General features: G+C 45.2%; 1 protein-coding gene across 2 annotated transcripts in view; it reads right to left on the reverse strand.

The window, feature by feature from the left end:
• The window catches only part of Eepd1 (endonuclease/exonuclease/phosphatase family domain containing 1), an 82,104-nt gene extending 61,639 nt beyond the window's left edge, over window positions 1–20,465 (reverse strand). For both annotated transcript variants that reach the window (XM_070014187.1, XM_070014186.1), the window contains exons 1-2: window positions 20,252–20,465; window positions 18,823–19,883 (exon numbers count right to left, since the gene is read on the reverse strand). In XM_070014187.1, the coding sequence (XP_069870288.1) occupies window positions 18,823–19,700 (878 nt within the window). In that variant the 5' untranslated portion in view covers window positions 19,701–19,883; window positions 20,252–20,465. The remainder of the gene's footprint in view (window positions 1–18,822; window positions 19,884–20,251) is intronic.
• Between the last annotated feature and the right edge of the window lie 4,202 nt (window positions 20,466–24,667).

The raw sequence follows: 24,667 nt of genomic DNA on the forward strand, positions 1-24,667 counted from the left end.
CTGCTGAAATTAACCCTTTGAATGGCACAAGATGGAAATCCTATTTTAATTCCAGCTGTTGCTCAGTCAGCTTGCCTGGTCTCCTGGTATGGGAAATCTTTTATTTTGTGGTACTGGGGCCTGAAGCCAGGTCCTGGCACATGTTAGGCAAGCACACTACCACTGAGTCCAATACCCAACTCTTCTGTTTGGATTTTGTTTTTGAGATGAGGTCTTACCAAGTTGGTAAATTACCAAGGAGCTGGAATTACAGGCATATAGCACCACACCCACAGTCAGTCTCCTTTCTCAACTTTCTGCTTCCATCTCTATGTTTGTGAGTTTGTTACATCTGTACCTAAGTGTCTAGACTTGGAGCTCACCAACCATGTGATGCCTGGCCAGCATACTTAAGTCTTTAAGATAAGCTCCCTGTGTGTAATGTGGGCACACCTCACCCTGAGTTCTGCGGGAGGTATGAGGATAAAGCTAGTTAATGAGTAGAAAGTGCCTATTAACAGCACTTGGGGCAAAGTAAATAATAAATGTGAGCTAGCATATATTGTTTCCAAAAATCCCTGGGAGCTACCCCAGGTTGACACTGGGTTACACCCACCTTTACTATACCTGCAGTCCAGGAGAGTGGCTGTGGCAGAGATACTTCTGTAGACTGGGGTTGGGGGGAGTAACCCGGGGAGGGAGGGGGCGCGGCAGGGGAGGTTCTCAGCACAAGCCTGAGAAGATAGCCTACAGCCTGCCCAGGGTTGGCTTTGTGGTGGCCGTCTTGCCGCTTATCTCTCCATGGCCACTGTGGAGGACTTTACGTCCTGAACACAACAAATCTGATCTGGGTTCCATGGGTCAATATACCCTTGGCCAAGGATAAGCAGGACATGCCATCAGGAGCCTGTGGCCCAGCAGGAGTGGCACCAAGGGCTTCGGTCACTGTAATACTTGCAAACCCACAACCCCAGCCTCCAAGGGCTAAACCAGGCCAGCCGTGGCCTCACAGAAATGCTGCTCCTTGGCAGATGACCCCCTAGAAGATGACCCCTTAGCAGAGCACTGACAACCAGAACAGCTCTCACTTTGTGACACTAACCCCTGGTGGCCAGGTCTCCAGAAAAGTTCCACAGAAAGATATTTCTCTTAAATAGCCAAACAAGGCCCCTGAGGTACACTTTCCCAAGTCAATCTTGTTATAGGCCAAATGGTGTCCCCTCACGCTGTCTGTGTGGAAATCCTAATCCTGAGAACACTGGAAGGTGTCTGTACTTGGAGTCGGGAGTTTTAAAGGGGAAGGCAAAGCAGGCTGCAGGGCTGCCCCTCATCAGTAGGACTCTTCTCATAAGACTGATTTCTTTTTGAGACAGAATCCCACCATGTAGCTCAGGCTGGCCTTCATCTCAAAATCCTCCTGCCTTTGTCTCCCAAGTGTTGGGATGACAGGAATGTATCAAGAGATCCAGGTGCATAAAGGTAAAGGAAAGACAATATGACAGCAGATGATGACCGTCATCTACAAACCTGGGAGGAGAAGGCCTTGGAGAAAACCACTGCTGATGTCTTCACCTTGCTCTTCTGGCCTCCAGGGATATGAGACACCAGCCTGTGGTAATTTGTTATGGCAACCTGAGCAAAGCAATATGTATCTTATCTGCAGGAACAACTCTTCATCATTCTTAGAATTCAAAAGTAGGAATACTGGTCATTTTCCTTCCTGTGGGAAAGGCCTCAGGACTTGAAGAGAGTTCTATAATTTAGGAAGAAAGTATATGTATCATTTTCTCTTTCCCTATTTTATTCTTTCCCTCTCATTTCTTATCTCTCACACTTTATTTTCTGAGACATAATATTATTTTTTAAATGTGTAAATGGTCACAGAAGTTTTGTTACTTCTCTCCTTAATAAGCTTGAGAATATCTTCTGAAGATTTGGAAAGATAACATTCAATACCAAGTGTAATTACCTTGAAAGGAATGTCTGTATTCAAGTATATAACATTTATTAACAGGAGCTGTCCATCAAGATACCCTAGCTGTGTTGAGGTTGAAATGAAGGCTGACAGACAGTCCTGCACTTGCTTTATTTCTGTGTCTTGATTTGGTTGACAAATGACAAGAAATTCCTGATTTTCATAGCAAGTGGCTATAAATGGAAACATTTTGACCCATCATTGTGATCTCAGATTTGAAATCAGTTATATTTACTCCCAGGTTTAGAAGGTTAAAAGCAACTTTTATTCTTTCTTTTTTTTGTTGATAGTGAGTCTTGAGCTCTTGCTTAGTTGTTATTATCATTACTACTACAAAAACGATGATGACGACAACGAGGACTACTCCTCAGGCTGGCATTCTAATACCTGAGCCACAACTCCACTCCTGGCTTTTTACTGGTCAAATGGAAATAAAGTCTGATGGATTGTTAGTGCCTAGTCTGGCTTTTAACCTCCTCAGGTCTCTGTCTCCTGAGTAGCTGGGATGACAGGCATGAGCCACCAAGACACAGCTTGGAAAGCTTCTATTAAGGTAACTTATGTAAGAAATTGCTGTGTGGACAGTAAAACTGTAAAAGACTGAAAAGCTATAAAAAAAAACATTTCCTGCCCTGGTTTTGCTTTGCAAATGTCCATTCTTCACTTTGAAGATACAATCAGCAAAGCAGAAATACATCAAGTTGATACCATTCCAATGCCCATGCCATGAGAAACCAAGATCCAGGGAGTTCAGACCAAGGTAAGACTTGAGCTCGGCTGAGATGAGGAGTAAAATACAAACATGCAGAAAAGCATAACAATCCTGTGTGACTCTGGGTGGAGGCCTCTGCTTCCCCATCTTGTGTCTAAGACAGGGTTACATGGAGCTGATTATGCCCAGGTCTCAAGGGCCAAGGCCTCGGTACCTACAGTGCTCAGTCACTAGTTTTATTCTCAGTAAAACTCCTACCACCCCCACACATTGAGAGTCTAACTCCTTGAAGTCTTGTGCTCGAAATAAGACCATGAATTTTAAGAGTTGGGATCACCAATGAAAGGACACACCAGGCTCTAGAGGTGCAGAGCCCATTAACCAAGAAAGAAAGGGGAGCATCAGAATACACGTTTTCCTCAGCAGTACATGGAACATTTGCCAAAATAGACCACATTTTAGGCCACAAAGCAAACTTGTCCACATTCAGAAACACTGAAGTTATACCTTGCATTCTCTCAGACCGCAAGGGAATAAAATTAGAACTCAACACCAAAAGCCACCAAAGAAAATCCTGTAACACATGGAGGCTGAACAACACACTGAACAACACACGAGTGGGTCATGGAAAAGATTAGAAAAGAAATTCAAATGTTCATGATATTCAACAAAAATGAACACACAAATTACCAGCTCCTCTGGGACCCAGCAAAGGCAGTACTCAGGGGCAAGTTTATAGATTTGAGTACCTCCATCAACAAATTGGAGACATCTGATACCAACAATTTAATGAGACATCTGAGCCTCCTTGAAAAAGAACAGCAAGATAAACCCCAATCCAGTAGACGGAAAGAAATAATTAAAATTAAATCAGAATAAAATGAATTAGAATCCAAAAAAAAGATAGAAAGAATCAACAAAACAAAGAGTTGGTTCTTCAAAAAAATAAACAAAATTGACAGACCCTTAGCAAATCTTATCAGAAAAAGAAGAGAACACACCCAAATAAATAAACTCAGAGATGAGAATGGAAACATCACCACAGAAACAACCAAGATTCAGAACATTGTAAGGGAATACTTCTCAAACCTTTATGCTAATAAGTTTGAGAACTTGGCAGAAATTGACCTTTTCCTAGCAAATACTGACATGCCAAAACTAAATCAAGATGCATTAAACCACCTTAACAGGTCCATATCAAGCATTGAAATAGAAACAGCAATAAGAGCCCTCCCATTTAAGAAAAGCCCAGGAGCAGATGGCTTTACAGCGGAATTCTACAAGTCCTTCAAAGCAGAGCTCACACCAATACTCCTCCAACTCTTCAATGAAATTGAAAGAGAAAGCTCACTACCAAACACATTCTATGAAGCCATCATAACCCTCATCCCAAAACCAGGCAGGGATTCATCAAAGAAAGAGAACTATAGACTCATTTCTTTGATGAATATTGATGCAAAATTTCTCAACAAAATTTTGACCAATCGACTTCAACAATTCATCCAAAAAAATCATACACCACGATCAAACAGGATTCATTTCAGGGATGCAAAGCTGGTTCAACATACGCAAATCAATTAATATTATTCATCACATCAACAGGAGCAAGAATAAGAACCACATGGTTATCTCAATAGATGCAGAAAAAGCATTCGACAAGATCCATGATGAAGGTTCTGGAAAAATTAGGAATCCATGGAACATTCCTCAATACAATAAAGGCTGTATATGACAAACCTACAGCCAGCATTATACTTAATGGTGAAAAACTAAAGCCATTTCCTCTTAACTCAGGAACAAGACAAGGATGCCCACTCTCTCCACTTCTCTTCAATCTAGTATTAGAATACCTAGCTACAGCAATAAGACAAGATGCAGACATAAAGGGGATCCAAATACGGAAAGAAGAAATAAAACTCTCCCTCTTTGCAGATGACATGATCTTGTATTTAAAGAATCCCATAGACTCCACTCCCAAATTACTCAAGCTGATTCAAAACTTTGGCAAAGTTTGGGGGTTATAAAATTAACTCCCAAAAATCAATGGCTTTTCTGTATGCCAACAATGAGAAAAGTGTGGCTGAAATTAGGAAAGCAACTCCATTTGTAATAGCCCCACAAAAAATAAAATACCTAGGAATTAACTTAACTAAAGAAGTGAAGGAACTCTATGATGAAAACTTTAAAATCTTGAAAAAGGAAATCAACACAGAACTAAAAAAATGGCAAAACCTCCCATGCTCCTGGATTGGAAAGATTAACATCGTGAAAATGGCAATACTTCCCAAGGCTATCTACAAATTGAACGCAATACCTATCAAAATTCCAACCTCATTCTTCAAGGAAATAGAAGAGGCAATCCAAAAATTCATATGGAACAATAAAAGACCCCGAATAGCAAAAACGCTCCTCAACGGAAAGAACACTGCTGGAGGAATAGCAATACCAAATTTCAAACTCTACTATAAAGCCATAATAATCAAAACAGCTTGGTATTGGCATAAGAACAGACCTCAGGACCAATGGAATAGAATTAAAAACCCAGAAATGAACCTACAGACCTATAGCCATCTAATCTTCGATAAGGGAGCTAAAACAATAGAATGGAAGAAAGACAGCCTCTTCAGTAAATGGTGCTGGCAAAATTGGTTAACTACTTGTAGAAAACTAAAGCTAGATCCTTATATATCACCCTGCACCAGAATCAACTCCAAATGGATCAAAGACCTTGAAGTCAAAGCAGACACTCTGAAAACATTACAGGATGGAATAGGAGAAACCCTAGGTCTCCTTGGCTCAGGCCGAAATTTTCTGAATAGAGACCCGGAAACACAACAAATCAAAGAAAGGTTGGACAAATGGGATTGCATGAAGTTGCAGAGCTTCTGCAGGGCAAATGACATAGCTAGCAAGATAAATAGAAAGCCCACGGATTGGGAGAAGATCTTTACTAGCAATACAACGGACAAGGGTCTCATATCTAAAATATACCTGGAACTCAAAAAATTAAACCCCCCAACAACAAATCCTCAAAGAAACAACTGCCCAATAAATAAGTGGGCAAAAGACTTAAAGAGAAACTTCTCTGAAGAAGAAAGAAGGATGGCCAATAGACACATGAAGAAATGTTCAACATCCCTAGCCATAAAAGAAATGCAAATCAAAACAACATTGAGATATCACCTCACCCCAGTTAGAAGGGCAAAAATCAAGAACTCTAATAACAACAGATGCTGGAGGGGATGTGGACAGAAAGGAACCTTACTTCATTGTTGGTGGGAATGTAAACTTGTTCAACCACTTTGGAAAGCAGTATGGAAGTTCCTCAAAAGACTTCACATAGAACTCCCCTATGACCCAGCAATCCCACTTTTGGGCATTTACCCAAATGTTCACAAACAAGACCACACTAAAGCTACTAGCACAACTATGTTTATTGCAGCATTATTTACCATAGCTAAGATATGGAACCAACCCAGATGCCCCTCAGTAGATGAATGGATCAAGAAAATGTGGTATATATACACAATGGAATTCTATGCCTCCATCAGAAAGAATGACATTGGCCCATTTGTTAGGAAATGGAAAAACTTGGAAAAAATTATATTAAGTGAAGTAAGCCAGGCCCAAAGAAACATAGATCCCATGGTTTCCCTTATTTGCAATATCTAGTATATGTATGAGTCAAGCGGAAAAGGTCAGATAATGTGATGTCAGGAAAATGAACCCTGATATATGTATTTTAATGATTTTTTCTTTCATGCATGTGTTTCTAACGCATTTATAAGATTATCTCTTTGTTGCTTTGTATGTCCTTCCCCCACAGTATAACCCCTGCTTTCACTATATTTGATGTCAGTATAACTTGTGGAGGAGATGGGGAAAAACCAGTTGTTTAAGGATACAGGCGGACCTGTTGCAACAATGAGAAGTACAAGTTGTCATGTCCAAAACAAGCTTTACAACGTCGGTGCGGGTGCGGGGGGGGGGGGGGGGAAGGAGAAGGATTGGGATTGGGGGAGAGGGGGGAGGCTGGGAAGGGATGTGAAGGGTAAACAAAGGAGGAGGCTGCAATGCTTGGTAAGAAATGTATGCATTATCTTGCCCATGTAATTGTAACCCCTCTGTACAGTATATTCACAAATTAAATTAAAAAAAAAAGAAACAACCAAGATTCAGAACATTGTAAGGGAATACTTCTCAAACCTTTATGCTAATAAGTTTGAGAACTTGACAGAAATGGACCTTTTCCTAGCAAATATTGACATGCCAAAACTAAATCAAGATGCATTAAACCACCTTAACAGGTCCATATCAAGCACTGAAATAGAAACAGCAATAAGAGCCCTCCCATTTAAGAAAAGCCCAGGAGCAGATGGCTTTACAGCGGAATTCTACAAGTCCTTCAAAGCAGAGCTCACACCAATACTCCTCCAACTCTTCAATGAAATTGAAAGAGAAAGTTCCCTACCGAACTCATTCTATGAAGCCATTATAACCCTCATCCCAAAACCAGGCAGGGATTCATCAAAGAAAGAACTAGAGACCCATTGCTTTGATGAACATTGATGCAAAATTTCTCAATAAAATTTTGACCAATCGACTTCAACAATTCATCCAAAAAAATCATACACCACGATCAAACAGGATTCATTTCAGGGATGCAAAGCTGGTTCAACATACGCAAATCAATTAATATAATTCATCACATCAACAGGAGCAAGGATAAGAACCACATGGTTATCTCAATAGATGCAGAAAAAGCATTTGACAAGATCCAACACCCCTTTATGATGAAGGTTCTGGAAAAATTAGGAATCCATGGAACATTCCTCAATACAATAAAGGCTGTATATGACAAACCTACAGCCAGCATTATACTTAATGGTGAAAAACTAAAGCCATTTATTTCCTCTTAACTCAGGAACAAGACAAGGATGCCCACTCTCTCCACTTCTCTTCAATCTAGTATTAGAATGCCTAGCTACAGCAATAAGACACGATGCAAACATAAAGGGGATCCAAATACGGAAAGAAGAAATAAAACTCTCCCTCTTTGCAGATGACATGATCTTGTATTTAAAGAATCCCATAGACTCCACTCCCAAATTACTCAAGCTGATTCAAAACTTTGGCAAAGTAGCAGGGTATAAAATTAACCCTCAAAAAACAATGGCTTTTCTGTATGCCAACAATGAGAAAAGTGTGGCTGAAATTAGGAAAGCAACTCTATTCGTAATAGCCCCACAAAAAATAAAATACCTAGGAATTAACTTCACCAAAGAAGTGAAGGACCTCTATGATGAAAACTTTAAAAACTTGAAAAAGGAAATCAAAACAGAACTTAGAAAGTGGCAAAACCTCCCATGCTCCTGGATTGGAAAGATCAACATCGTGAAAATGGCAATACTTCCCAAGGCTATCTACAAATTGAACGCGATACCTATCAATATTCCAACCTCATTCTTCAAGGAAATAGAAGAAGCAATCCAAAAATTCATATGTAACAATAAAAGACCCCGAATTGCAAAAACGATCCTCAACAGAAAGAACAGTGCTGGAGGAAGAATATCAATACCAAATTTCAAACACTACTACAAAACCATATTAATCAAAACAGCTTGATACTGGCACAAGAACAGGCCTCAGGACCAATGGAATAGAATTAAAAACCCAGAAATGAACCTACAGACCTATAGCCATCTAATCTTCGATAAGGGAGCTAAAAAAATTGAATGGAAGTAAGGCAGCCTCTTCAGTAAATGGTGCTGGCAAAATTGGTTAACTACTTATAGAAAACTAAAGCTAGATCTTTATATATCACCCAGCACCAGAATCAACTCCAAATGGATCAAAGACCTCGGAGTCAAAGCAGACACTGTGAAAACATTACAGGATGGAATAGGATAAACCCTAGGTCTCCTTGGCACAGACCAAAATTTTCTTAATAGAGACCTAGAAACACAACAAATCAAAGAAAGGTTGGACAAATGAGATTGCATGAAATTACAGAGCTTCTGCATGGCAAACGACATAGCTAGCAAGATCAATAGAAAGCCCACAGATTGGGAGAAGATCTTCACTAGCCATACAACAGACAAGGGTCTCATATCTAAAATATACCTGGAACTCAAAAAATTAAATATCCCAACAACAAATCCTCAAAGAAACAACTGCCCAATAAATAAGTGGGCAAAAGACTTAAAGAGAAACTTCTCTGAAGAGGAAAGAAAGATGGCCAATAGACACATGAAGAAATGTTCAACATCCCTAGCCATAAAAGAAATGCAAATCAAAACAACATTGAGATATCACCTCACCCCAGTTAGAATGGCTATAATCAAGAACTCTAATAACAACAGATGCTGGAGGGGATGTGGACAGAAAGGAACCTTACTTCATTGTTGGTGGGAATGTAAACTTTTACAACCACTTTGGAAAGTAGTATGGAGGTTCCTCAAAAGATTCCACATAGAGTTCCCCTATGACCCAGCAATTCCACTTTTGGGCATTTACCCAAATGTTCACAGGGCTGGGAAGGTGGCTCAGTGGTAGAGCGCTTGCCTTGCATGCCTGAGGCCCTGGGTTTGATTCCTCAGCACCACATAAGCAAAAAGAAAAAAGCTGGAAGTGGCGCTGTGGCTCAAGTGGTAGAGCGCTAGCCTTGAGCTGAAGAGCTGAGGGACAGCGCTCAGGCCCAGAGTTCAAGCCCCACGACTGGACCCAAAAGCAAAAACAAAAACCAAATGTTCACAAACAAGACCACACTAAAGCTACCAGCACGACTATGTTTATTGCAGCCTTATTTACCATAGCTAAGATATGGAACCAACCCAGATGCCCCTCAGTAGATGAATGGATCAAGAAAATGTGGTATATATACACAATGGAATTCTATGCCTCCATCAGAAAGAATGACATTGGCCCATTTGTTAGGAAATGGAAAGACTTGGAAAAAATTATATTAAGTGAAGTAAGCCAGGCCCAAAGAAACATAGGTCCCATGGTTTCCCTTATTTGCAATAACTAGTATATGTCTGAGTCAAGCAGAAAAGGTCAGATAAGTTGATGTTAGGAAAATGAACCCTAATATATGTATTCAAATGTTTTTTTTCTTTCATGCAATTGTTTCTAACACATTTATAAGATTATTTCTTTGTTGCTTTTATGTCCCTCCCCCATGGTATAACCTCTGCTTTCACTGTATTTGATGTTGGTATAATTTGTGGAGGGGAAGGGAAAAATCAAATCGTTTAAATAGGAATACAGGTGGACCCATTGCAACAATGAGACGTACAAGTCTTTATGTCAAAAAGGAACTTTACAATTTGGTGGGGGAGGAGGGTTGTGTGAGGGGGCGGGGGGAGGATGGGATGGGAAGGGGAAACAACGGAGGAGGCTACAATGCTTGATAAGAAATGTACTCATTATCTTGCCCATGTAATTGTAACCCCTCTGTACAGTATTTTCACAATTATATATATATATATATATATATATATATATATAGAGAGAGAGAGAGAGAGAGAGAGAGAGAGAGAGAGAGAGAGAGAGAGAGAGAGAGAGAGAGAGAGAGAAAGGGGAGCTTGGCATCAAATCCAAGCCCTAAAGCAAGTACTGGAACTCTGAAGCCAGTACACTTTTTTTTTTAATTAATTTACTTTATTGTTGATATAAAGGTGATATACATGAGTCAGATGGTGAGTATATTTCCTTTTTTACAGTGTCGTAAGCTCCCTCACTCTCTCCTACTCCAAACTTCCATCTTTCATTATAATAATGAACATAGTTTTCAATCTGTTTTTTATTACCTATAACAAATTACCCTCAACAGTGATTTGAAACAAAATGAGGACCTGGGTCTCCAGATCTTCTTAGAAGTACATTCAGGTTCTCTGGAAGAAATCTCTGTGTGTGTGTGTGTGTGTGTGTGTGTGTGTGTGTGTGTGTGTGTGTGTGTGTGTGTGTGTGTGTGTGTGTGTGTGTGTGTGTGTGTGTGTGTGTGTGTGTGTGTGTGTGTGTGTGTGTGTGTGTGTGTCTGTCTGTCTGTGTGTGTGTCTGTCTGTGTGTCTGTGTCTTTGTGTGTGTGTGTGTGTGTGTGTGTGTGTGTGTGTGTCTGTCTGTGTGTCTGTGTGTCTGTGTCTTTGTGTCTGTATCTGTGTCTGTGCGTGTGCATGCCAGTCCTGGGGTTGAACTCAGGGCCTGGGAACTGTCCATGAGCTTTTTATTTTATTTTATTTTGTCAACGCTCTACCACTTGAGCCACACCTCCACTTCTAGATTCTTTTGTAGTTAATTGGAGATAAGAGACGCACAGATTTTCCTGCCCAGGCTGGTGTGAAAGCTTACACCTCAGATCTCAGCATCCTGAGAATTTTGGGCACGACCCATCAGCGCTTCTTTGTGTCTATAGAACTGAAATCTTGACTTCTTTGGTCTTCTAGTTCCTAAGGCCTCCCACTGGTGCCTCATGTGAAGCCAGTACACTTTTAACTCATCACTCATGCAAGAAAGCAGAGAATGAAATAATGTTGTCTGTGGGAATATGAATGGAACTGGAGATGATCATGTTTGGTGAAATAAGTCAGACTCTGAAAGCCAACTACCCTAGGCCTTCTCTTGTATGAAGAATTTTTTTAAAAATAGGAAATTTGGAAGGGGACTATGGGGATAAGAGAGGATGAGGAGATAAAAGAAAAGGGATAATGAGGAATGAATATGATCAAAGTACATGAGATGTATGAGAATATCACAGTGAAGCTCATTATTTTATATAATTAACACATACATATTAGAAGGAGGAAAATGAGGAGGAGGAGGAAGAAGTGAAGGAGGAAGGGGAGAGGGAGAGGGAGGAGGAGAGGGACCAGGTGGAAGAGGATGAGGAAAAGCAGCAGCAATAGCGTGGCTGGTGGCTCATGCCTATAATCCTTGCTACTCAAGAGGCTGAGACCTGAAAGTCTCAGTTTAAAGCCAGCCAGGGGCACACAAATATGAGACACTCTTATCTCCAATTAATCATCAAAAAGCCAGATGTGAAGATATGATTCAAGCAGTAGAGCGCCAGGCTTGATCAGGAAAGCCAAATGAGAGTGCAAGAATACAAGGTCTAAGTTTAAGTCCTAGAACCAGCAAAGAAAAAAGGAAGGAAGGAAGGAAGGGAGGGAGGGAGAGAGGGATGGAGGGAGGGAGGGAGGGAGGGAACCAAATCAGAGGTTGCTGAAAGAAATGTTAATTTGAATTGGCTTTGCTTAATAATTTTTTTTTTTTGGTTGGTCATGGGGCCTGAACTCTGGGCCTGGGCGCTATCCCTCAGCTCTTCAGCTCAAGGCCAGCGCTATACCACTTGAGTCACAGCGCCACTTCCATGGCTTTACTTAATGAAGAATACATGGTAGAAAGACTTTTTGAACAGAATATTGGATCAATATTTTTAAGAAAACCACCCTGCTCCTGAGACTTCCTTCTTTCAAAGATGCCACAATTTTAGATTTTAGCCTTTGCCGACAAAGACAAAGCACAGTCTCCCTTCAAATCTGAGGGCTCCCCAGAGCCTCAGGCCTGCAGCTTGGGCTCAAGGCAGGCTGGGGCCAGCTCCCTGGACCGAGTGTTCCATTTGAGCAGTGCACAGCAGCCTCCAGATAAAACAGTCAAAGGCCTAGCTTAACAGCTTAATCAGGTAATGGCTGAACCAAAATAGAACTCTCAGGAAGCAGGGCTGGTAGAAACGAGCAACAAATCCACATGGGTGGAAAATGGTACCCAGTAGAGAAAAACCAAGGGTTCTTCATATGGAGTTTGGAAGGAGTCCATTTTTTTTGCTAATGACACATGTATGGTGGAACATCTCCCCCATGCCACTGGGGTCCCCCATAATTGATAGCTGTCAATCAACACACAACAGTAAGAACCGTGGCCCAGAACCTAGCTGATGTATAGCCAGTAGGAATTGGCTTAGGTTTGTTGTGAGGGAGAGCCAGGCCTTTTGAAGGTGTGTCCTGGATGTGTGGTATGAAGGGCCACAGGGGCAGGGGCACCTTGAGTACTTCACAGCACTGGGGCAGGGCAGGTTGGGATGAGCCAGTCAATTTGTCACAAACCCCGTCATGGTATCTGTCACCTGCAGAGTTTTATTTGGGCATTCTGGAATAAGGCTCTTTGCTTTGTAATAAGATGTTTGTGTACTAATACTGAAGCTTGCTGTGTTTCTATCTGAGTGTTGCGTATTAGAAGGAAAAGGATGTGGCTTAGATATCCATGCCTCCCTCTCCTCAGCTGAGAGAAGAGAGAGAGGGAGGGGAGGAGAGGGAGAAAAAGAAGCTGCTGACTCAGCCCAAATCATGACCACATCCCTGTCTCTCAGAGCAAGACCTTCCTCCTGGTTAGCAACCTTCCAACTTCCTGACTTGATCCTCTTCCCCTCAGCCTGTTCTCCTGCTGAGGCTGAGGTCTCTACTCACCTGCTGATCCATGCAGACCAGTACCCAACCGCCTCCCATACTTTCAGGCCCTTTAGCCAGATCCTTCCTCATACCATAAATTGCCTGCCGTGTGTGTGTCTCCCTTCCACACTGTGCACTTCCCTGGCCACAGGGCATGGTCTCCCCATGCCACCAGCCTCATCCAGTAGGGGGTACAAAGTAGACACTTACTCAACAAGAAACCGAACTGATGTAAATGTCCCCTAAAACTAGAGTTACCTTCAATCCCCAAGCCTATCCTAGTTCATTGGTGCATGTTACTTCTGGACTTCTCTAGGGCCTCTCCACCTGTCTTCTAGAAATCCTTCACCTTTGAGAAAGTCCCTCATGCCCAACACTCCCCATCTTCACGCTCACCACCCTGAGCTCTGCCTCTGCCTCTCCTCAACTCCCACAATCCACTGCTTACAGCCCAGCAGCCAGGACTACCTGGCAAGGAACGTCTCATTGGCCTTTGCTTCCAGTCTTGGTGGTCCTCTCTGCCATTAAAATAAGAGACTTACTTGGAGGCCCCAGCAGACAGAGGCCTGTCTCCTTCTGCACCCACCCATCTGACACTCTTGGAACTCTGTCTCTTTGGAACACTCTCAGGCAGGCTCCTTCGCAGCACTCAGCTGAGGCTTTCCATGATATCCACCAACAAAGCAAGCTTCTCCTCACTCCCCTCCATGACCTCCAGCACTCTGGAGGTGCTTACTGACGTCTCCCCACCCAGAATGGAGGTTCCCAAAGAATAAGGGGCTTGCCTCATTCACTTTGTAAGCAGAACCTGATATACAACCTAACAGCTACAGAAAGCCCAGAAGAATTGTTTGAATGAAAGGATGGGTGGATGGATGGGTGATAAAGGAATGATAGAATTTAGAAGAATCAACACTTTCAAACCCCCATTGAACCTTGAAATCAGACCCCAGAGGTACTAAACTTACTTAGAAAACAGAACTAACTGTTTTCTCTCCAATTAAATAAACCCCAAGCAATGCCAATACAAGGACTTCCCATCTCTCATGTTATCTTTCCTTACAAATTGATGACCACCTTTCTTTCTGGAAAGGGCCCAGAATTCTTTGGTTCAGAAAACCAGTAAGTCCACTTTGGAACAGGGCACAAGGTCACAGGCTCACAGCTGAGGGCTGGGTAGAGGCACATAACACCCACTGATTGGCTGTAGGGGCCCTAATGTCCTCTGATTGGTTCTAAAGGTAACTGATACCCTCCAATTGGTTCTAGCAGCCCTGAAACCCTCTGACTGGCTCTACATTTGGCAACAATCTCGTCCTTTGCAGGAACAAAAACAGGAAGGAAGCAGAAGTCTCCCAAGGCCTGAGTCTAGGTGAAGCCCTCCTTCCCCCAATACGCTGGTACCTGGCCAACCCAGACTCAAGACAGAGAGGAAATCATGGTTGGGGTGTAGGCAGGCCAGCCTCAGAGTCAGGATATGGAAGGACACAACATTTTGGGAAAGACTTACCTGGTCCCAGGTTTGAAAATAAACAAAGACCTGGCTCAAACAAATTCTGATTCCAACATCTCCACTTTCAAAGGCCACATAGAAGCTGCTTAATCTTACCTACCCTCAGTTTCCTCAAAACAGGCAAAACAGATTTCCATCTCTACTTCAGGAAGCCATTTTGCCCCTCAACCTGTCCTTCCCCTACCCCTGGACAAGTCTTGTCATTCACATAGGAAAAATACAGCCCCCTTTCAATTATGTGTCTAGGCTTACCACACGGTTTTAATGCCAAGCCTTAAAGATGGAGTTAATTTTAAGTTAATTCTGTCAGGTCATCAGGCCAGCTAACCTCCACCACATCCAGCTCATATATGTTTGTGGCAGGGATTCAATACGTAGTTTTCAATAAAAATGACAAAATGGTTTGTGTCTGTATTTATCCCACCAATCAGGTCTGATCAACAAAGAATGCTTTTCCCACAATCTGTGCATGTGTCAGGCACTAATCTACCTGGGGCTTCAATACTGCCTATCAGCAAGAAATCAGATTTAAACCGTTAGAAGACACTAGAACGTCTTCCTGATGTAGGCCGTGGAGGGAGAGTGGGAGGGGGAGAAGAGCAACTGGGATGTTAAATCTCCTGATATCTTCTGGAGATTATGTCAGGTACCCAGGGTTTAGACTCTTGAGTAAACAGAATAAAACAATTATCTAGAAGAACAAATACAAATTAAACAGTCTTCTTTCCACACGTGGCCTGCCACAGCGTCTTTCAAGGACATTGCAGAAGCACTTCTCTTTCTATCTTGCCCCATAAATACTGAACATGAAGAACACTAAGACTGAGGCTTGGCAGAAGAGTCTGATGAGATACATCAGTTCTGAACCACCAGCAGGGTGTTCCTAAAGGCTCCAGGAGACTCTATAATTATCTGGCTCTGTGCTGTGCTACCTCAAGCAAAGCACAGTCTCTTGTAGCTCCCTTACTCCCATCCACCCAGGCAGAAGCACCTTAGGACAAGGACTCCAGCTCCTAGCTCCTCTGGGTACTTTCAGGAAGAAAATACATCCACTCAAGTAAACTTGCAGAAGGGAACACCAGGAGCCAGCTGTTCGCTTTGCAAACCTGCTCGTGACTGCTGTAAAACATTTGTACAAAGGATTTGGTTTCTGTGCCTGGCACATGATCTGGCAAGGGCCCTGTCTTAGCAGAGCATGGGATGCCTGACCAACAGGCAGCATGAAGGTGCTCTGCTCACCAAACATATCCTGTGTACAAACAATCAGTGTGGTCTATAGGCAAAAGGTCCAGTACTCAGCCTCATCCAGGCTGAGTCACTAATGGGGCTGTGTTTCAAAGACAAGTCATTCAACTACTCCAGTTTTATTTTCCACACCCAGAGATGGAGGGTCATTAATAATCAGTAAGGATTACCACTTCCTGGAGTTACTGGGGAAATGTAACAAAGGGCAAGGTGTCAGAAGACACAAAGACATGTCCAGAAGTCAGAAGATTCTTCTGCCATGCATATACACATAAGAAAAGAAGAGCTACAGGAAAATCACCTGCATCCATTCTTGCTCACACCAAATATGTGTCCTCTTACTAATAAAAGGAACAGCTGGAATGTACCAGGCTGCTGTAAATCAGTATGACTTGTCACTCTGTGACAGCTTTCTGTACTCTAGGACAGTCACACAGACAAATGCAGCCGCCTCAGTGCTATAGGATCAGGCCTTAAGCCTATTACTTCCTGTTTACTAGACACAAGCCATGTGCTAGGAGTGTCCTGAATACCCAAAGCACCACGACCAGGCAAGAGGAGCCACCCCCAGGACAACTCACAGAGCCAATGAGAACAAGTTGGGGTGAAGGGAGGGACAATTCATGGAGCCAATGGGAACAAGCTGGGGGGGGGGTCATCTTCCTATCACTTACAGGTGCCTCCTTCTAAGCCCTATTGGATTTGGGTAGCTTCCCCTGACACCCAAAGACAAAAGTTCAATATCCTCTACAAACCACATCTGCCTAGGAAATCCTAATAAAAGCAGGGCAAACCCTACTGACTCCATACTGAGAAAGCTCCTCCTCACAGTAAACCCCTGGGCGGGCAGTCCCATCTCTACACAACAGAACAAGTTCAGTTGATGCAGCCTCCTGAGTTGCTGGAACTTTCAAACCTTTCAAATCATCTTGTCCTGCTCACACCTTCTCCTTTCTCCCCATCCACATTCACATGTCCTAAAAACTGAGTTGCCCCCTGGAACCTTGGCCACACAATGAACAACTATAGAGATGATCAGAACAACCAAAGGCAAAGAAAAGTACCTGGAAAGCTCCATAGGAAAGCACTGGCCTGGCCAGAAAGGACAGTGAGGGAAAAGAGCTCTATAAAGAAAGTCAGAAGCCAGGCTTCACTTGCTCACCCCTTTAATCCTAGCCACTCAAGGGGCTGAGATCTGATGATCATGGTTCAAAGCCAGCCCAGGCATGAAGTCTGTGGGACTCTTCAATGAACCACCAAAAAGCTGAAAATGGTGCTAGAGCTCAAAGTGGTAGAGCACTAGCCTAGAGCAAATACAAGCTCAGGGATAGCACCCAAGCCTGAATTCAAGCCTCAGGGCAAAAGAAAGAAGAAAAGAACAAGAGAGGGGGGACAGAGAGAGAGAGAGAGAGAGAAAGAGAGAGACAGAGACAGAGAAAGAGAGAGAGTGCACAAAGGGCAGAGGAAAACAAAAACTTGTCCAACATCTGGTACAATGATTCTTAAAGCCAAGCATACATCAGTAGTACCTGGAATATGTGTTAAACACAGAACACAGAGTTTTGTGGACAGTGTTGAGAGAAAACAAACAGGCTAGGGCTGCTAGAGCTGCCCACGAGGCAATATCCCATCCAAAGGGGCCTCAAGGAAACCCCTGATAGGAAGTGAACAGCAGTCCCTGGCTGCCTATGCCCTTCCCCTCCACTCTACCCACCCATGTGCTCTGAGGACAGAAGCATTCTCAAGCCATTCCTACCTAGTTATCTCCAGGGGCTGTATCCAGCTCTTCTGAGCATGAGATGACCAGCAAGGGTGAGTGAGGGGGCCAGACCAGTGACACTGGCATGTGGTAAGAACACTCGAGAGCTGCTGGTCCCATTCTCAGATGCAGCTTATTCACCTCCTTGGTGACAAGCATGCCTACGGATGGTGCCAGGGAAATACTGTGACCTGCTTTTCTCCTCTCATCGGTACTGATGGTCTGCACAAGGCACTGTGGTTTCCCACTGAGAAATCACTTCATGTCACCAAACCCCCACCCTGCTGACCTCACCAACCACCTGAGATGGTCGAAAGAAAGCAAAATCAGCACTGTCCCCCTAGGTGATGGGAGAGAAATCCCTCAAGAACACAATAAAAGGACCACACATGTTTCTTTAATTCCCAAAGCTGATGCCATTATATGCATGCTATTTTACTAACAGCAGGAGTTCCTGGCACCATATACTGTTTTTGTTTTATGGGGAGTTAACGGATGTTCCCACAGAGCACTGCCGTGAATGATATAAACCGTTTCTGTCAATGGCCTGCCCTGCAAGTCTCTTCTCCTTTGGCTGAGAGGGGAAAATGCAGCCAGGATTCACACACAGAACTTAGCCTTTTCTGGCTATGGGACAGGGGAAGTTAGCAGTGAATGCCAACTTCAGGCTCAGTAAGGAAAGAGGATGGCCAGTGACATGCACAACTTCTTGGTAAACACAGGGAGTGTTTCTATGCACAGACATCTGGTGATGGTTTTGTGCATATCAATAGGGTGTGATGGAACAAATGTGATTCCCCCTCCCACTAAAAAAAAATTCAATCAATTGTTCTTAGTACACGAGCAAAACTGTGCCTGTGTTCCCAGGCGGAGCGGCTGACAGACTGTGAACCCTAGGAAGCCTCCTGAGTCAAACCATCTTCTGCACAGCAGTGCCCTCCCACACAAACTCCAACCCCCAAATCAAGCCCCATGTCAGCTATACCGCACTCAAAACATGGGGGCCCTGGGCCCACACAGCTTCTGGAGCAGAAAGCAAGCAGGGCCTCAGTTGAAAACATAGGCTAGAACCCCAAGAACACTGAGTAAATATTCTTGCCCTCCTCCCTAGCCCACAGAGTGAGCTTATTTGCATCCACAGATGTGTCTCCCCACCCCCACTTCCCATCCCCCTCCAGTTGCTGTCACATCCCTCACCTGTTTTCCAGGAGTGTCATGCACACCACCTCACGCACTCCGGGGTTGTTGGCCTTCTCCACCGAGCAGCCCTGAAAGTTCCAGGTGGCCAGCCTCAGCACCGGCCTCCCGTCCCTCGTGCCTCCGAAGGCCTCTACGGAGGGCCTGGTGGAGATGATCTGCGTGGGACCCCCTGGAGGCAGGTCCAGGTCCTCACTCTGCAGACTCAGCGAGGTAGGGCTGGGGTGCGGCTTGGCAGTGAAGGTCAGGCCCCCGTTGGTGTGGGTGGATGGGGGCCTGGACCGCTCAGCAAACACCTGGTGTCGGATCCTATCCAGAAAGGCCGCACTGATCCCATCCATCCGCACCAAGTCCTCCACACTGCGAAAGGGGCCGTGCTCCCTGCGGAAGTCCACGATGTTGAGGGCCATCTTCTCCGTGAGGCCTCGAACACTCATGAGCTGAGCCGGGGTGGCTGTGTTGATGTTGACTCGCGGTGTGAGGGGCACCGAGGTGGCCAGGTGGTGTGGCTGCTGCTCGGCCAGCAGATCCCGACGCAGCGAGCTGGGAGAGTGCTGGGCTGAGCTGCCCTTACTGCTCACACAGATCTCAAACTTGACCTGCTCCAATTTGGTGGCTCCCACCCCACTGACCAGCGCCAGGTCCTCCACCTTCTTGAAGCCACCGATGTATTCCCGGTACTCCACGATGCTGCGGGCCACGGCCCGTGTCACCCCAGGCAGGGTCATCAGTTCTTCCTCCGTGGCCGTGTTGATGTTGAGCCGTTCCTGATTCACCAGGATGTTGCTGAAATTGCAGGCTGCACTGAACTTTCGGCTGTGGGACAGATCCGAAGGGTCCCTGGGGATGGAGCGATGACAGCCCAGGGTGCTCCCCATGGCCAGCCAAGAAAGAGCAGGGGCGCAGGAAGGCCTGTCCACCGCAGAGTTGCGCCTAGGGGAGGGAGCCGGGGAAACTTTCCCAGACCCGGGAAGGTGCAGGATTTAGGAGTGGAACACGTTGCTGCAAACGAACACCAAATCTTCCATGCCCGGTGACCAAAATGACCTTTCCTGAGCCACCTAGATATGAACATACAGATGGGCAGAATTCAGCCGTCTGCTGTTAGCCCTGGGACCAATGCTGGGGTTCAGGGCCAGGGGCTGGGGCCGGCTGCTCCGGGCCGGATTTCATGGGAGCCAGCGGTCCTTCAAACAAGGCTCCAGACTCCATCCCTTCGGGCTCCCGCCGCCCGCGCCCCTCCTAAACTCTTTGGTCACCCCTCGCCCGGGCCAGACGAGAGTTCGAGCCCCCCTCTTCTCTGCGGCGGCCGGGCAACTTGTGAACTCAGGGCTCGCGCGTGCAAACACGGGAGAGGGGCCCCCCACGCTGCGCCCGCACCCCGCTCCCTCCTCCCGGCTGGGGGTAAAGGGTACCGGCCCGGTCTCACCTGCGGCCTCCAGCCCGGCCTGCGCCCTGCGGGGACGCGCCCGCGCCGCCGCGGTCCGCGCGCCCGGCTCTTTCTGCGGGAGAAACTCTGGCTCTCCGCAAACAGGGAAGACCCGCAGGGAGGTTCGCGGGCTGCGAGAGCAGCGGCGAGACCGGACTCCGAGGCTGCACCGAGACCGGCAGCACGGCCGCCGCGGCCAGGATCCAGACTGAAAGTCCGGCAGCCAACTCGCGCCGCCCGCCGCGCGCCGCGGGTGTCAAAGCGAGAGTCCGCGCGGCGCCGCCCGCGCCTCCGCCGTCGGGCCACGCCTCCTCCGCCTGCAGGCCACGCCTCCCCCGTCCTCAGGCCACACCCCTCCGCCTGCAAGACCACGCCTCCTCCGCTTGCAAGGCCGTGCCCACCCCTTCGCCAGTACTGTTGCGCCTCCTTCGCGGTGAAGCTGCCGGGTAGCCTTGATTCAAAGGGGGCGGGAGCGAAATCTGAAAGTGGTGGGCGGTGCCTTGGCGGTGAGTGGCGTGGCTACAGAGTGCGGTGGAAGAGTCTCAAAGCTGTAAAGGGTAGTACATGGGAGCTTAGGCGGAGCCCCAGGACAAGGAAAAGGAGTAACCTGAGCTGTCGGGGGCGTGGCCACGGCGTGGGGGCGGGCCTCGGAGGCCGATGGGCGGGGCTTCCTGCCTGGGCGGGGTTATGAGGTCGCCTCGGGTGCCTGGCTTCTCCCCGGCTCCGTGCTCTTGGGGGATCAGGTCCTGTGCGAGTTAGAGGCGCGTCTGGCGGCATTTCATGTGTGTCTGGGACTTGGGGCGACGACCAGGGCTTTCCTGACAAAGCAGGCACGCCTGCAGGTCCAGTGTTCCAGACGGGAGCGAACTCACTTCTATCCCGTGTTCTCTTCTTGCAGCGGTGTCTTCCCTCCGTCCAGCCCCGAATCCCTGGGCTCCACCCCGTCCTGTGCGCACGGTGTGTGTGTGAGGGGGGGGGTCTTCCTTAGGCTGTTCATTTGCATACTTAGCACCCCGAGTGAAGAACACGTACCCCTACGGGTATTAATCGCTGAAAGGGAAGGAAATGCTACTGGGGAACGCAGACTGTTTCCCCAAAATTCAGGACAGTGTCCGGATGGGCCTTGCCTTGATCATCTAGTTAAAGATTAAGAGCTAGTGAGTTGGAGTGAGGGGATAGAGGACTGGTTTAAACAAACCCTATGGTGATCCGGTGCATACTTTGACCCTACACTATCAAGAGTCCTCTGAAGGTGTGGATGCCACCCACCCAGCGAGTGCCTGCTTTGAACTCCAGGGCCCTGATCCGCAACCCCAGATATGGATGAGCCACAGCCCAAGCTCGGCAAAAAGCTATTTCTTCACTGCTTGCTAGGAGTATTAGCAAGACTCTCATTATTTGTGGTAGAAACCCAAATAGGACTAGCTTTGGCATTAAAAAAAAAAGTAGGAGAAAGATATACTAGATATATACTAGATATACTGGAACTTATTCAAGTGTGGTTGCAACCAGCCTTCATGGGAGTCATCAAGTACTGCCTCTATCGGTTCCTCTTCCAGCAAGCTGTTTTCTCTATCTGATGACAAGAATACCCACTCCTTGCCCTTCCCTAAGCCCTAGATTGTGTCATCCAAGTCCTGCCCTGTTTAAGAAACACAGTAAAACTTTTAGAGAAAAGTTTTGTTGAACAGAGTGCCTGGATTGGCAGTGGATTGTGAAAAAGCAACCTGGACTACTTGGGAAGAAACTACATCTTATTATCCAAACCAGGATGCTTGGAAATTACTTAGGGATGCTATTAATAATTTCTCTGGAACAACAAAAGCTATCTGGTTTTATTTCCCATAAATCCAACCATATGTTCTCCCTTGTTAGAAATAAAGCCAAAAGGAGAAATGAAACAAGCAAAGAAAACGATCATTAAAAAAAAAAAGCTGAATTAACTACCCACCAATTCTTTAAATGTGTAAGTGCACACATATGACTGGTCATATCAAATGTTGATGAGAACCTAAAGCATACAGAGCAAATGAAACTTTCATACATCACCCAGGGGAGCAGAAGCCACCTACCCAGATCCACTCTGCAAATAAATATGATACTTCCAAAGTTCAACAATCATCTACCACGTGGCCCACCCATTCTACTTACTGGCATTTACCAAAGAGAAAGAAAAAAATTGAAACACAGAGTCTCATACATGGACATTCTCTGGAACTTCACTAGGAATTGGATACAGTCTGACTCTGTTGCCAGTGAGTTCATGTGTTGAGAGCTTAGATCTCCTTGTGGTTCATACTGGGGGGATATGTGGTCTTAGTGGGAGGTCCTCAGGATGCTGTCTTTGAAAGGACTTATATTAGTTATGGTAGGACCCAGAGTTAGTTATCCAGACAGGATTCATTCTCAGAAGAGCAAACCTGGTTTTCGTCTTGCTCTGGTGCCAAGCCTCACTCCCATTGTGATTTTATCCATGATGCCTCACCAGAGGTAAACCAGTGCTGGCCCCATGGCCGTAAGCCTCCAGAGCTGTGAGCTCAATAAACCTCTGCATAGAAGGGAGCTAGCTTCAGATATTTTGTTATAGTTAGTGAGACTAAGATAGTAAGTGAATGAATGAGAACATTGTGGTCTAACCATACATAGAATTTTATTTAGAACAAAGACTAGTCAAGTATTAATATAAACAACATCAAAGAATCTTAGAGTCAGTACACTGGATGAAAAAAGCCATACTTGAGAAAATGCACACATCAGTGGTTGCCTGGGGTGGTTTGGACAGAGGGAGGAATGGATTAAAGGGAAAACAAGCGGCATGGAAATGTTAGTGGAGGAATGGTGGGTGCAAAGATATACATATGTCAGCATTGCAAGGACTGTATATCTCAAATATGTGCTATTTAGTGCACTTGAATTATACCTCAGTAAACTTGAAAAACATCTTCAAAAATGAAAATAATTTTAAAAAGACATGTCTTTTGAAATTTAAACAAGAGAGAGGTTTTGTTTTCTTTTGGTGGAGAGGGGTTGGTGAGCCAGGATGGATAGAGGAGGAAGAAGAGGGTGAAGCAACTCAAGGAATTATATATAGTCAGCAACTACAAAAAAATGAAAAACATTCCCCAGTGGAGTTGAAGGTCCTTCCAGTTCATCAGCTATGCCACTCTCTCTACGCTCCAGTCCTTAAGATGATATGCAATACCCTACAGTGAGTATTCTCTAGAGGGAACACAATAAAGAAGTTAAAACTCTCTAGTTAGGATTAGTGGGAGGAAAAAAAAAACAACTAAAGCACAAAAGACTGCAGAAAGAGAGAAAACAAAACATGAGGTGATCTAACAAAACATTTGATTTCTGGGAACACCCCTCCCACGCCAGGGACACTAAAAAGTTGAGTAAAACTTTCATCATACAAGGAAAAGGATTTGAAGCAATGTTGCTAGGTATTTCAAGGATTTAGAAGCCTAGCTGACATTTGAGGTCCGTGGGGATAGCAAAGGACAGAAGTTACATCATTCTGAGCAAATGCCGCAGGCAGTGGCTTCTGATCCTTGCAACACAGCTCTTATTTGGGACCTGGTCAGCGGAAGAGTGAGGGCTTAAGGTCATTGGCTTTTGGCCTCTTAGTCAGCAGCTGCAAAGGTAAATGTTTGTTGGGGAAAGGGAGAGAGAGGTGCCTGGAAGTTCAGAAGAGAAAGCTTTTGACAGCACCATGGGGTGGGCATGAGAGGCAGCGAAGGGCAAATTTGTAATCCATCCATTTCCAGGCTGAAAGGCCAGCTGGAACACATGTCCGTTGTCTATGGCGTTTCTCCTGGTCTTTTTCCACCTCATTGACAGTAACATTCAGGACCCATCCAACTCGGCCAGTGAACAAATGTTGGTGCAAAGGCCACTGTCCACTGGGCATTTTTGATGCAGGGATGTGGGGTTACTCTAAAGGGTTGAAGGCTTGGGAGTTGGAGCATCAGTCACTCTTCATCTCTCAAATCTCTGTCCAAGCAGGCCTGGAACTCCAGTCCTTCTAATCCAGAGTAGTTGGAGGACAGATGTGAGTTTCCAACCCCATACATGTGTGTGTGTGTGTGTGTGTGTGTGTGTGTGTGTGTGTGTGTGTGTGTGTGTGTGTGTGTGTGTGTGTGTGTTACTGACATTTGAACTCAGGGCCTCATACTTCATATGCAGATGCTCTACCAGTTGAGTCTCACTCTCAACCCCAGACTATTTTTTTTTAAATAAGTTCTTTCATTTTCTTTTGTTGAGTTTGAAGAGGTCTATGTGGGTTTTTTTGGATAATAGTCCTTTATCAGATTTATCTTTGGCAAATAGTTTCTTCTAGTTTGTATGTTGTCTCTCATTCTCTTATTAGCGTCTCAACGTAACAGTGCAGAGCAGAGGTTTTAGCTTGATGAAGTC

This window comes from Dipodomys merriami, unplaced genomic scaffold, assembly GCF_024711535.1.
Source record: "Dipodomys merriami isolate MVZ:Mamm:240054 unplaced genomic scaffold, mDipMer1.0.p SCAF_94, whole genome shotgun sequence".
NCBI classification, from domain to species: domain Eukaryota; kingdom Metazoa; phylum Chordata; class Mammalia; order Rodentia; family Heteromyidae; genus Dipodomys; species Dipodomys merriami.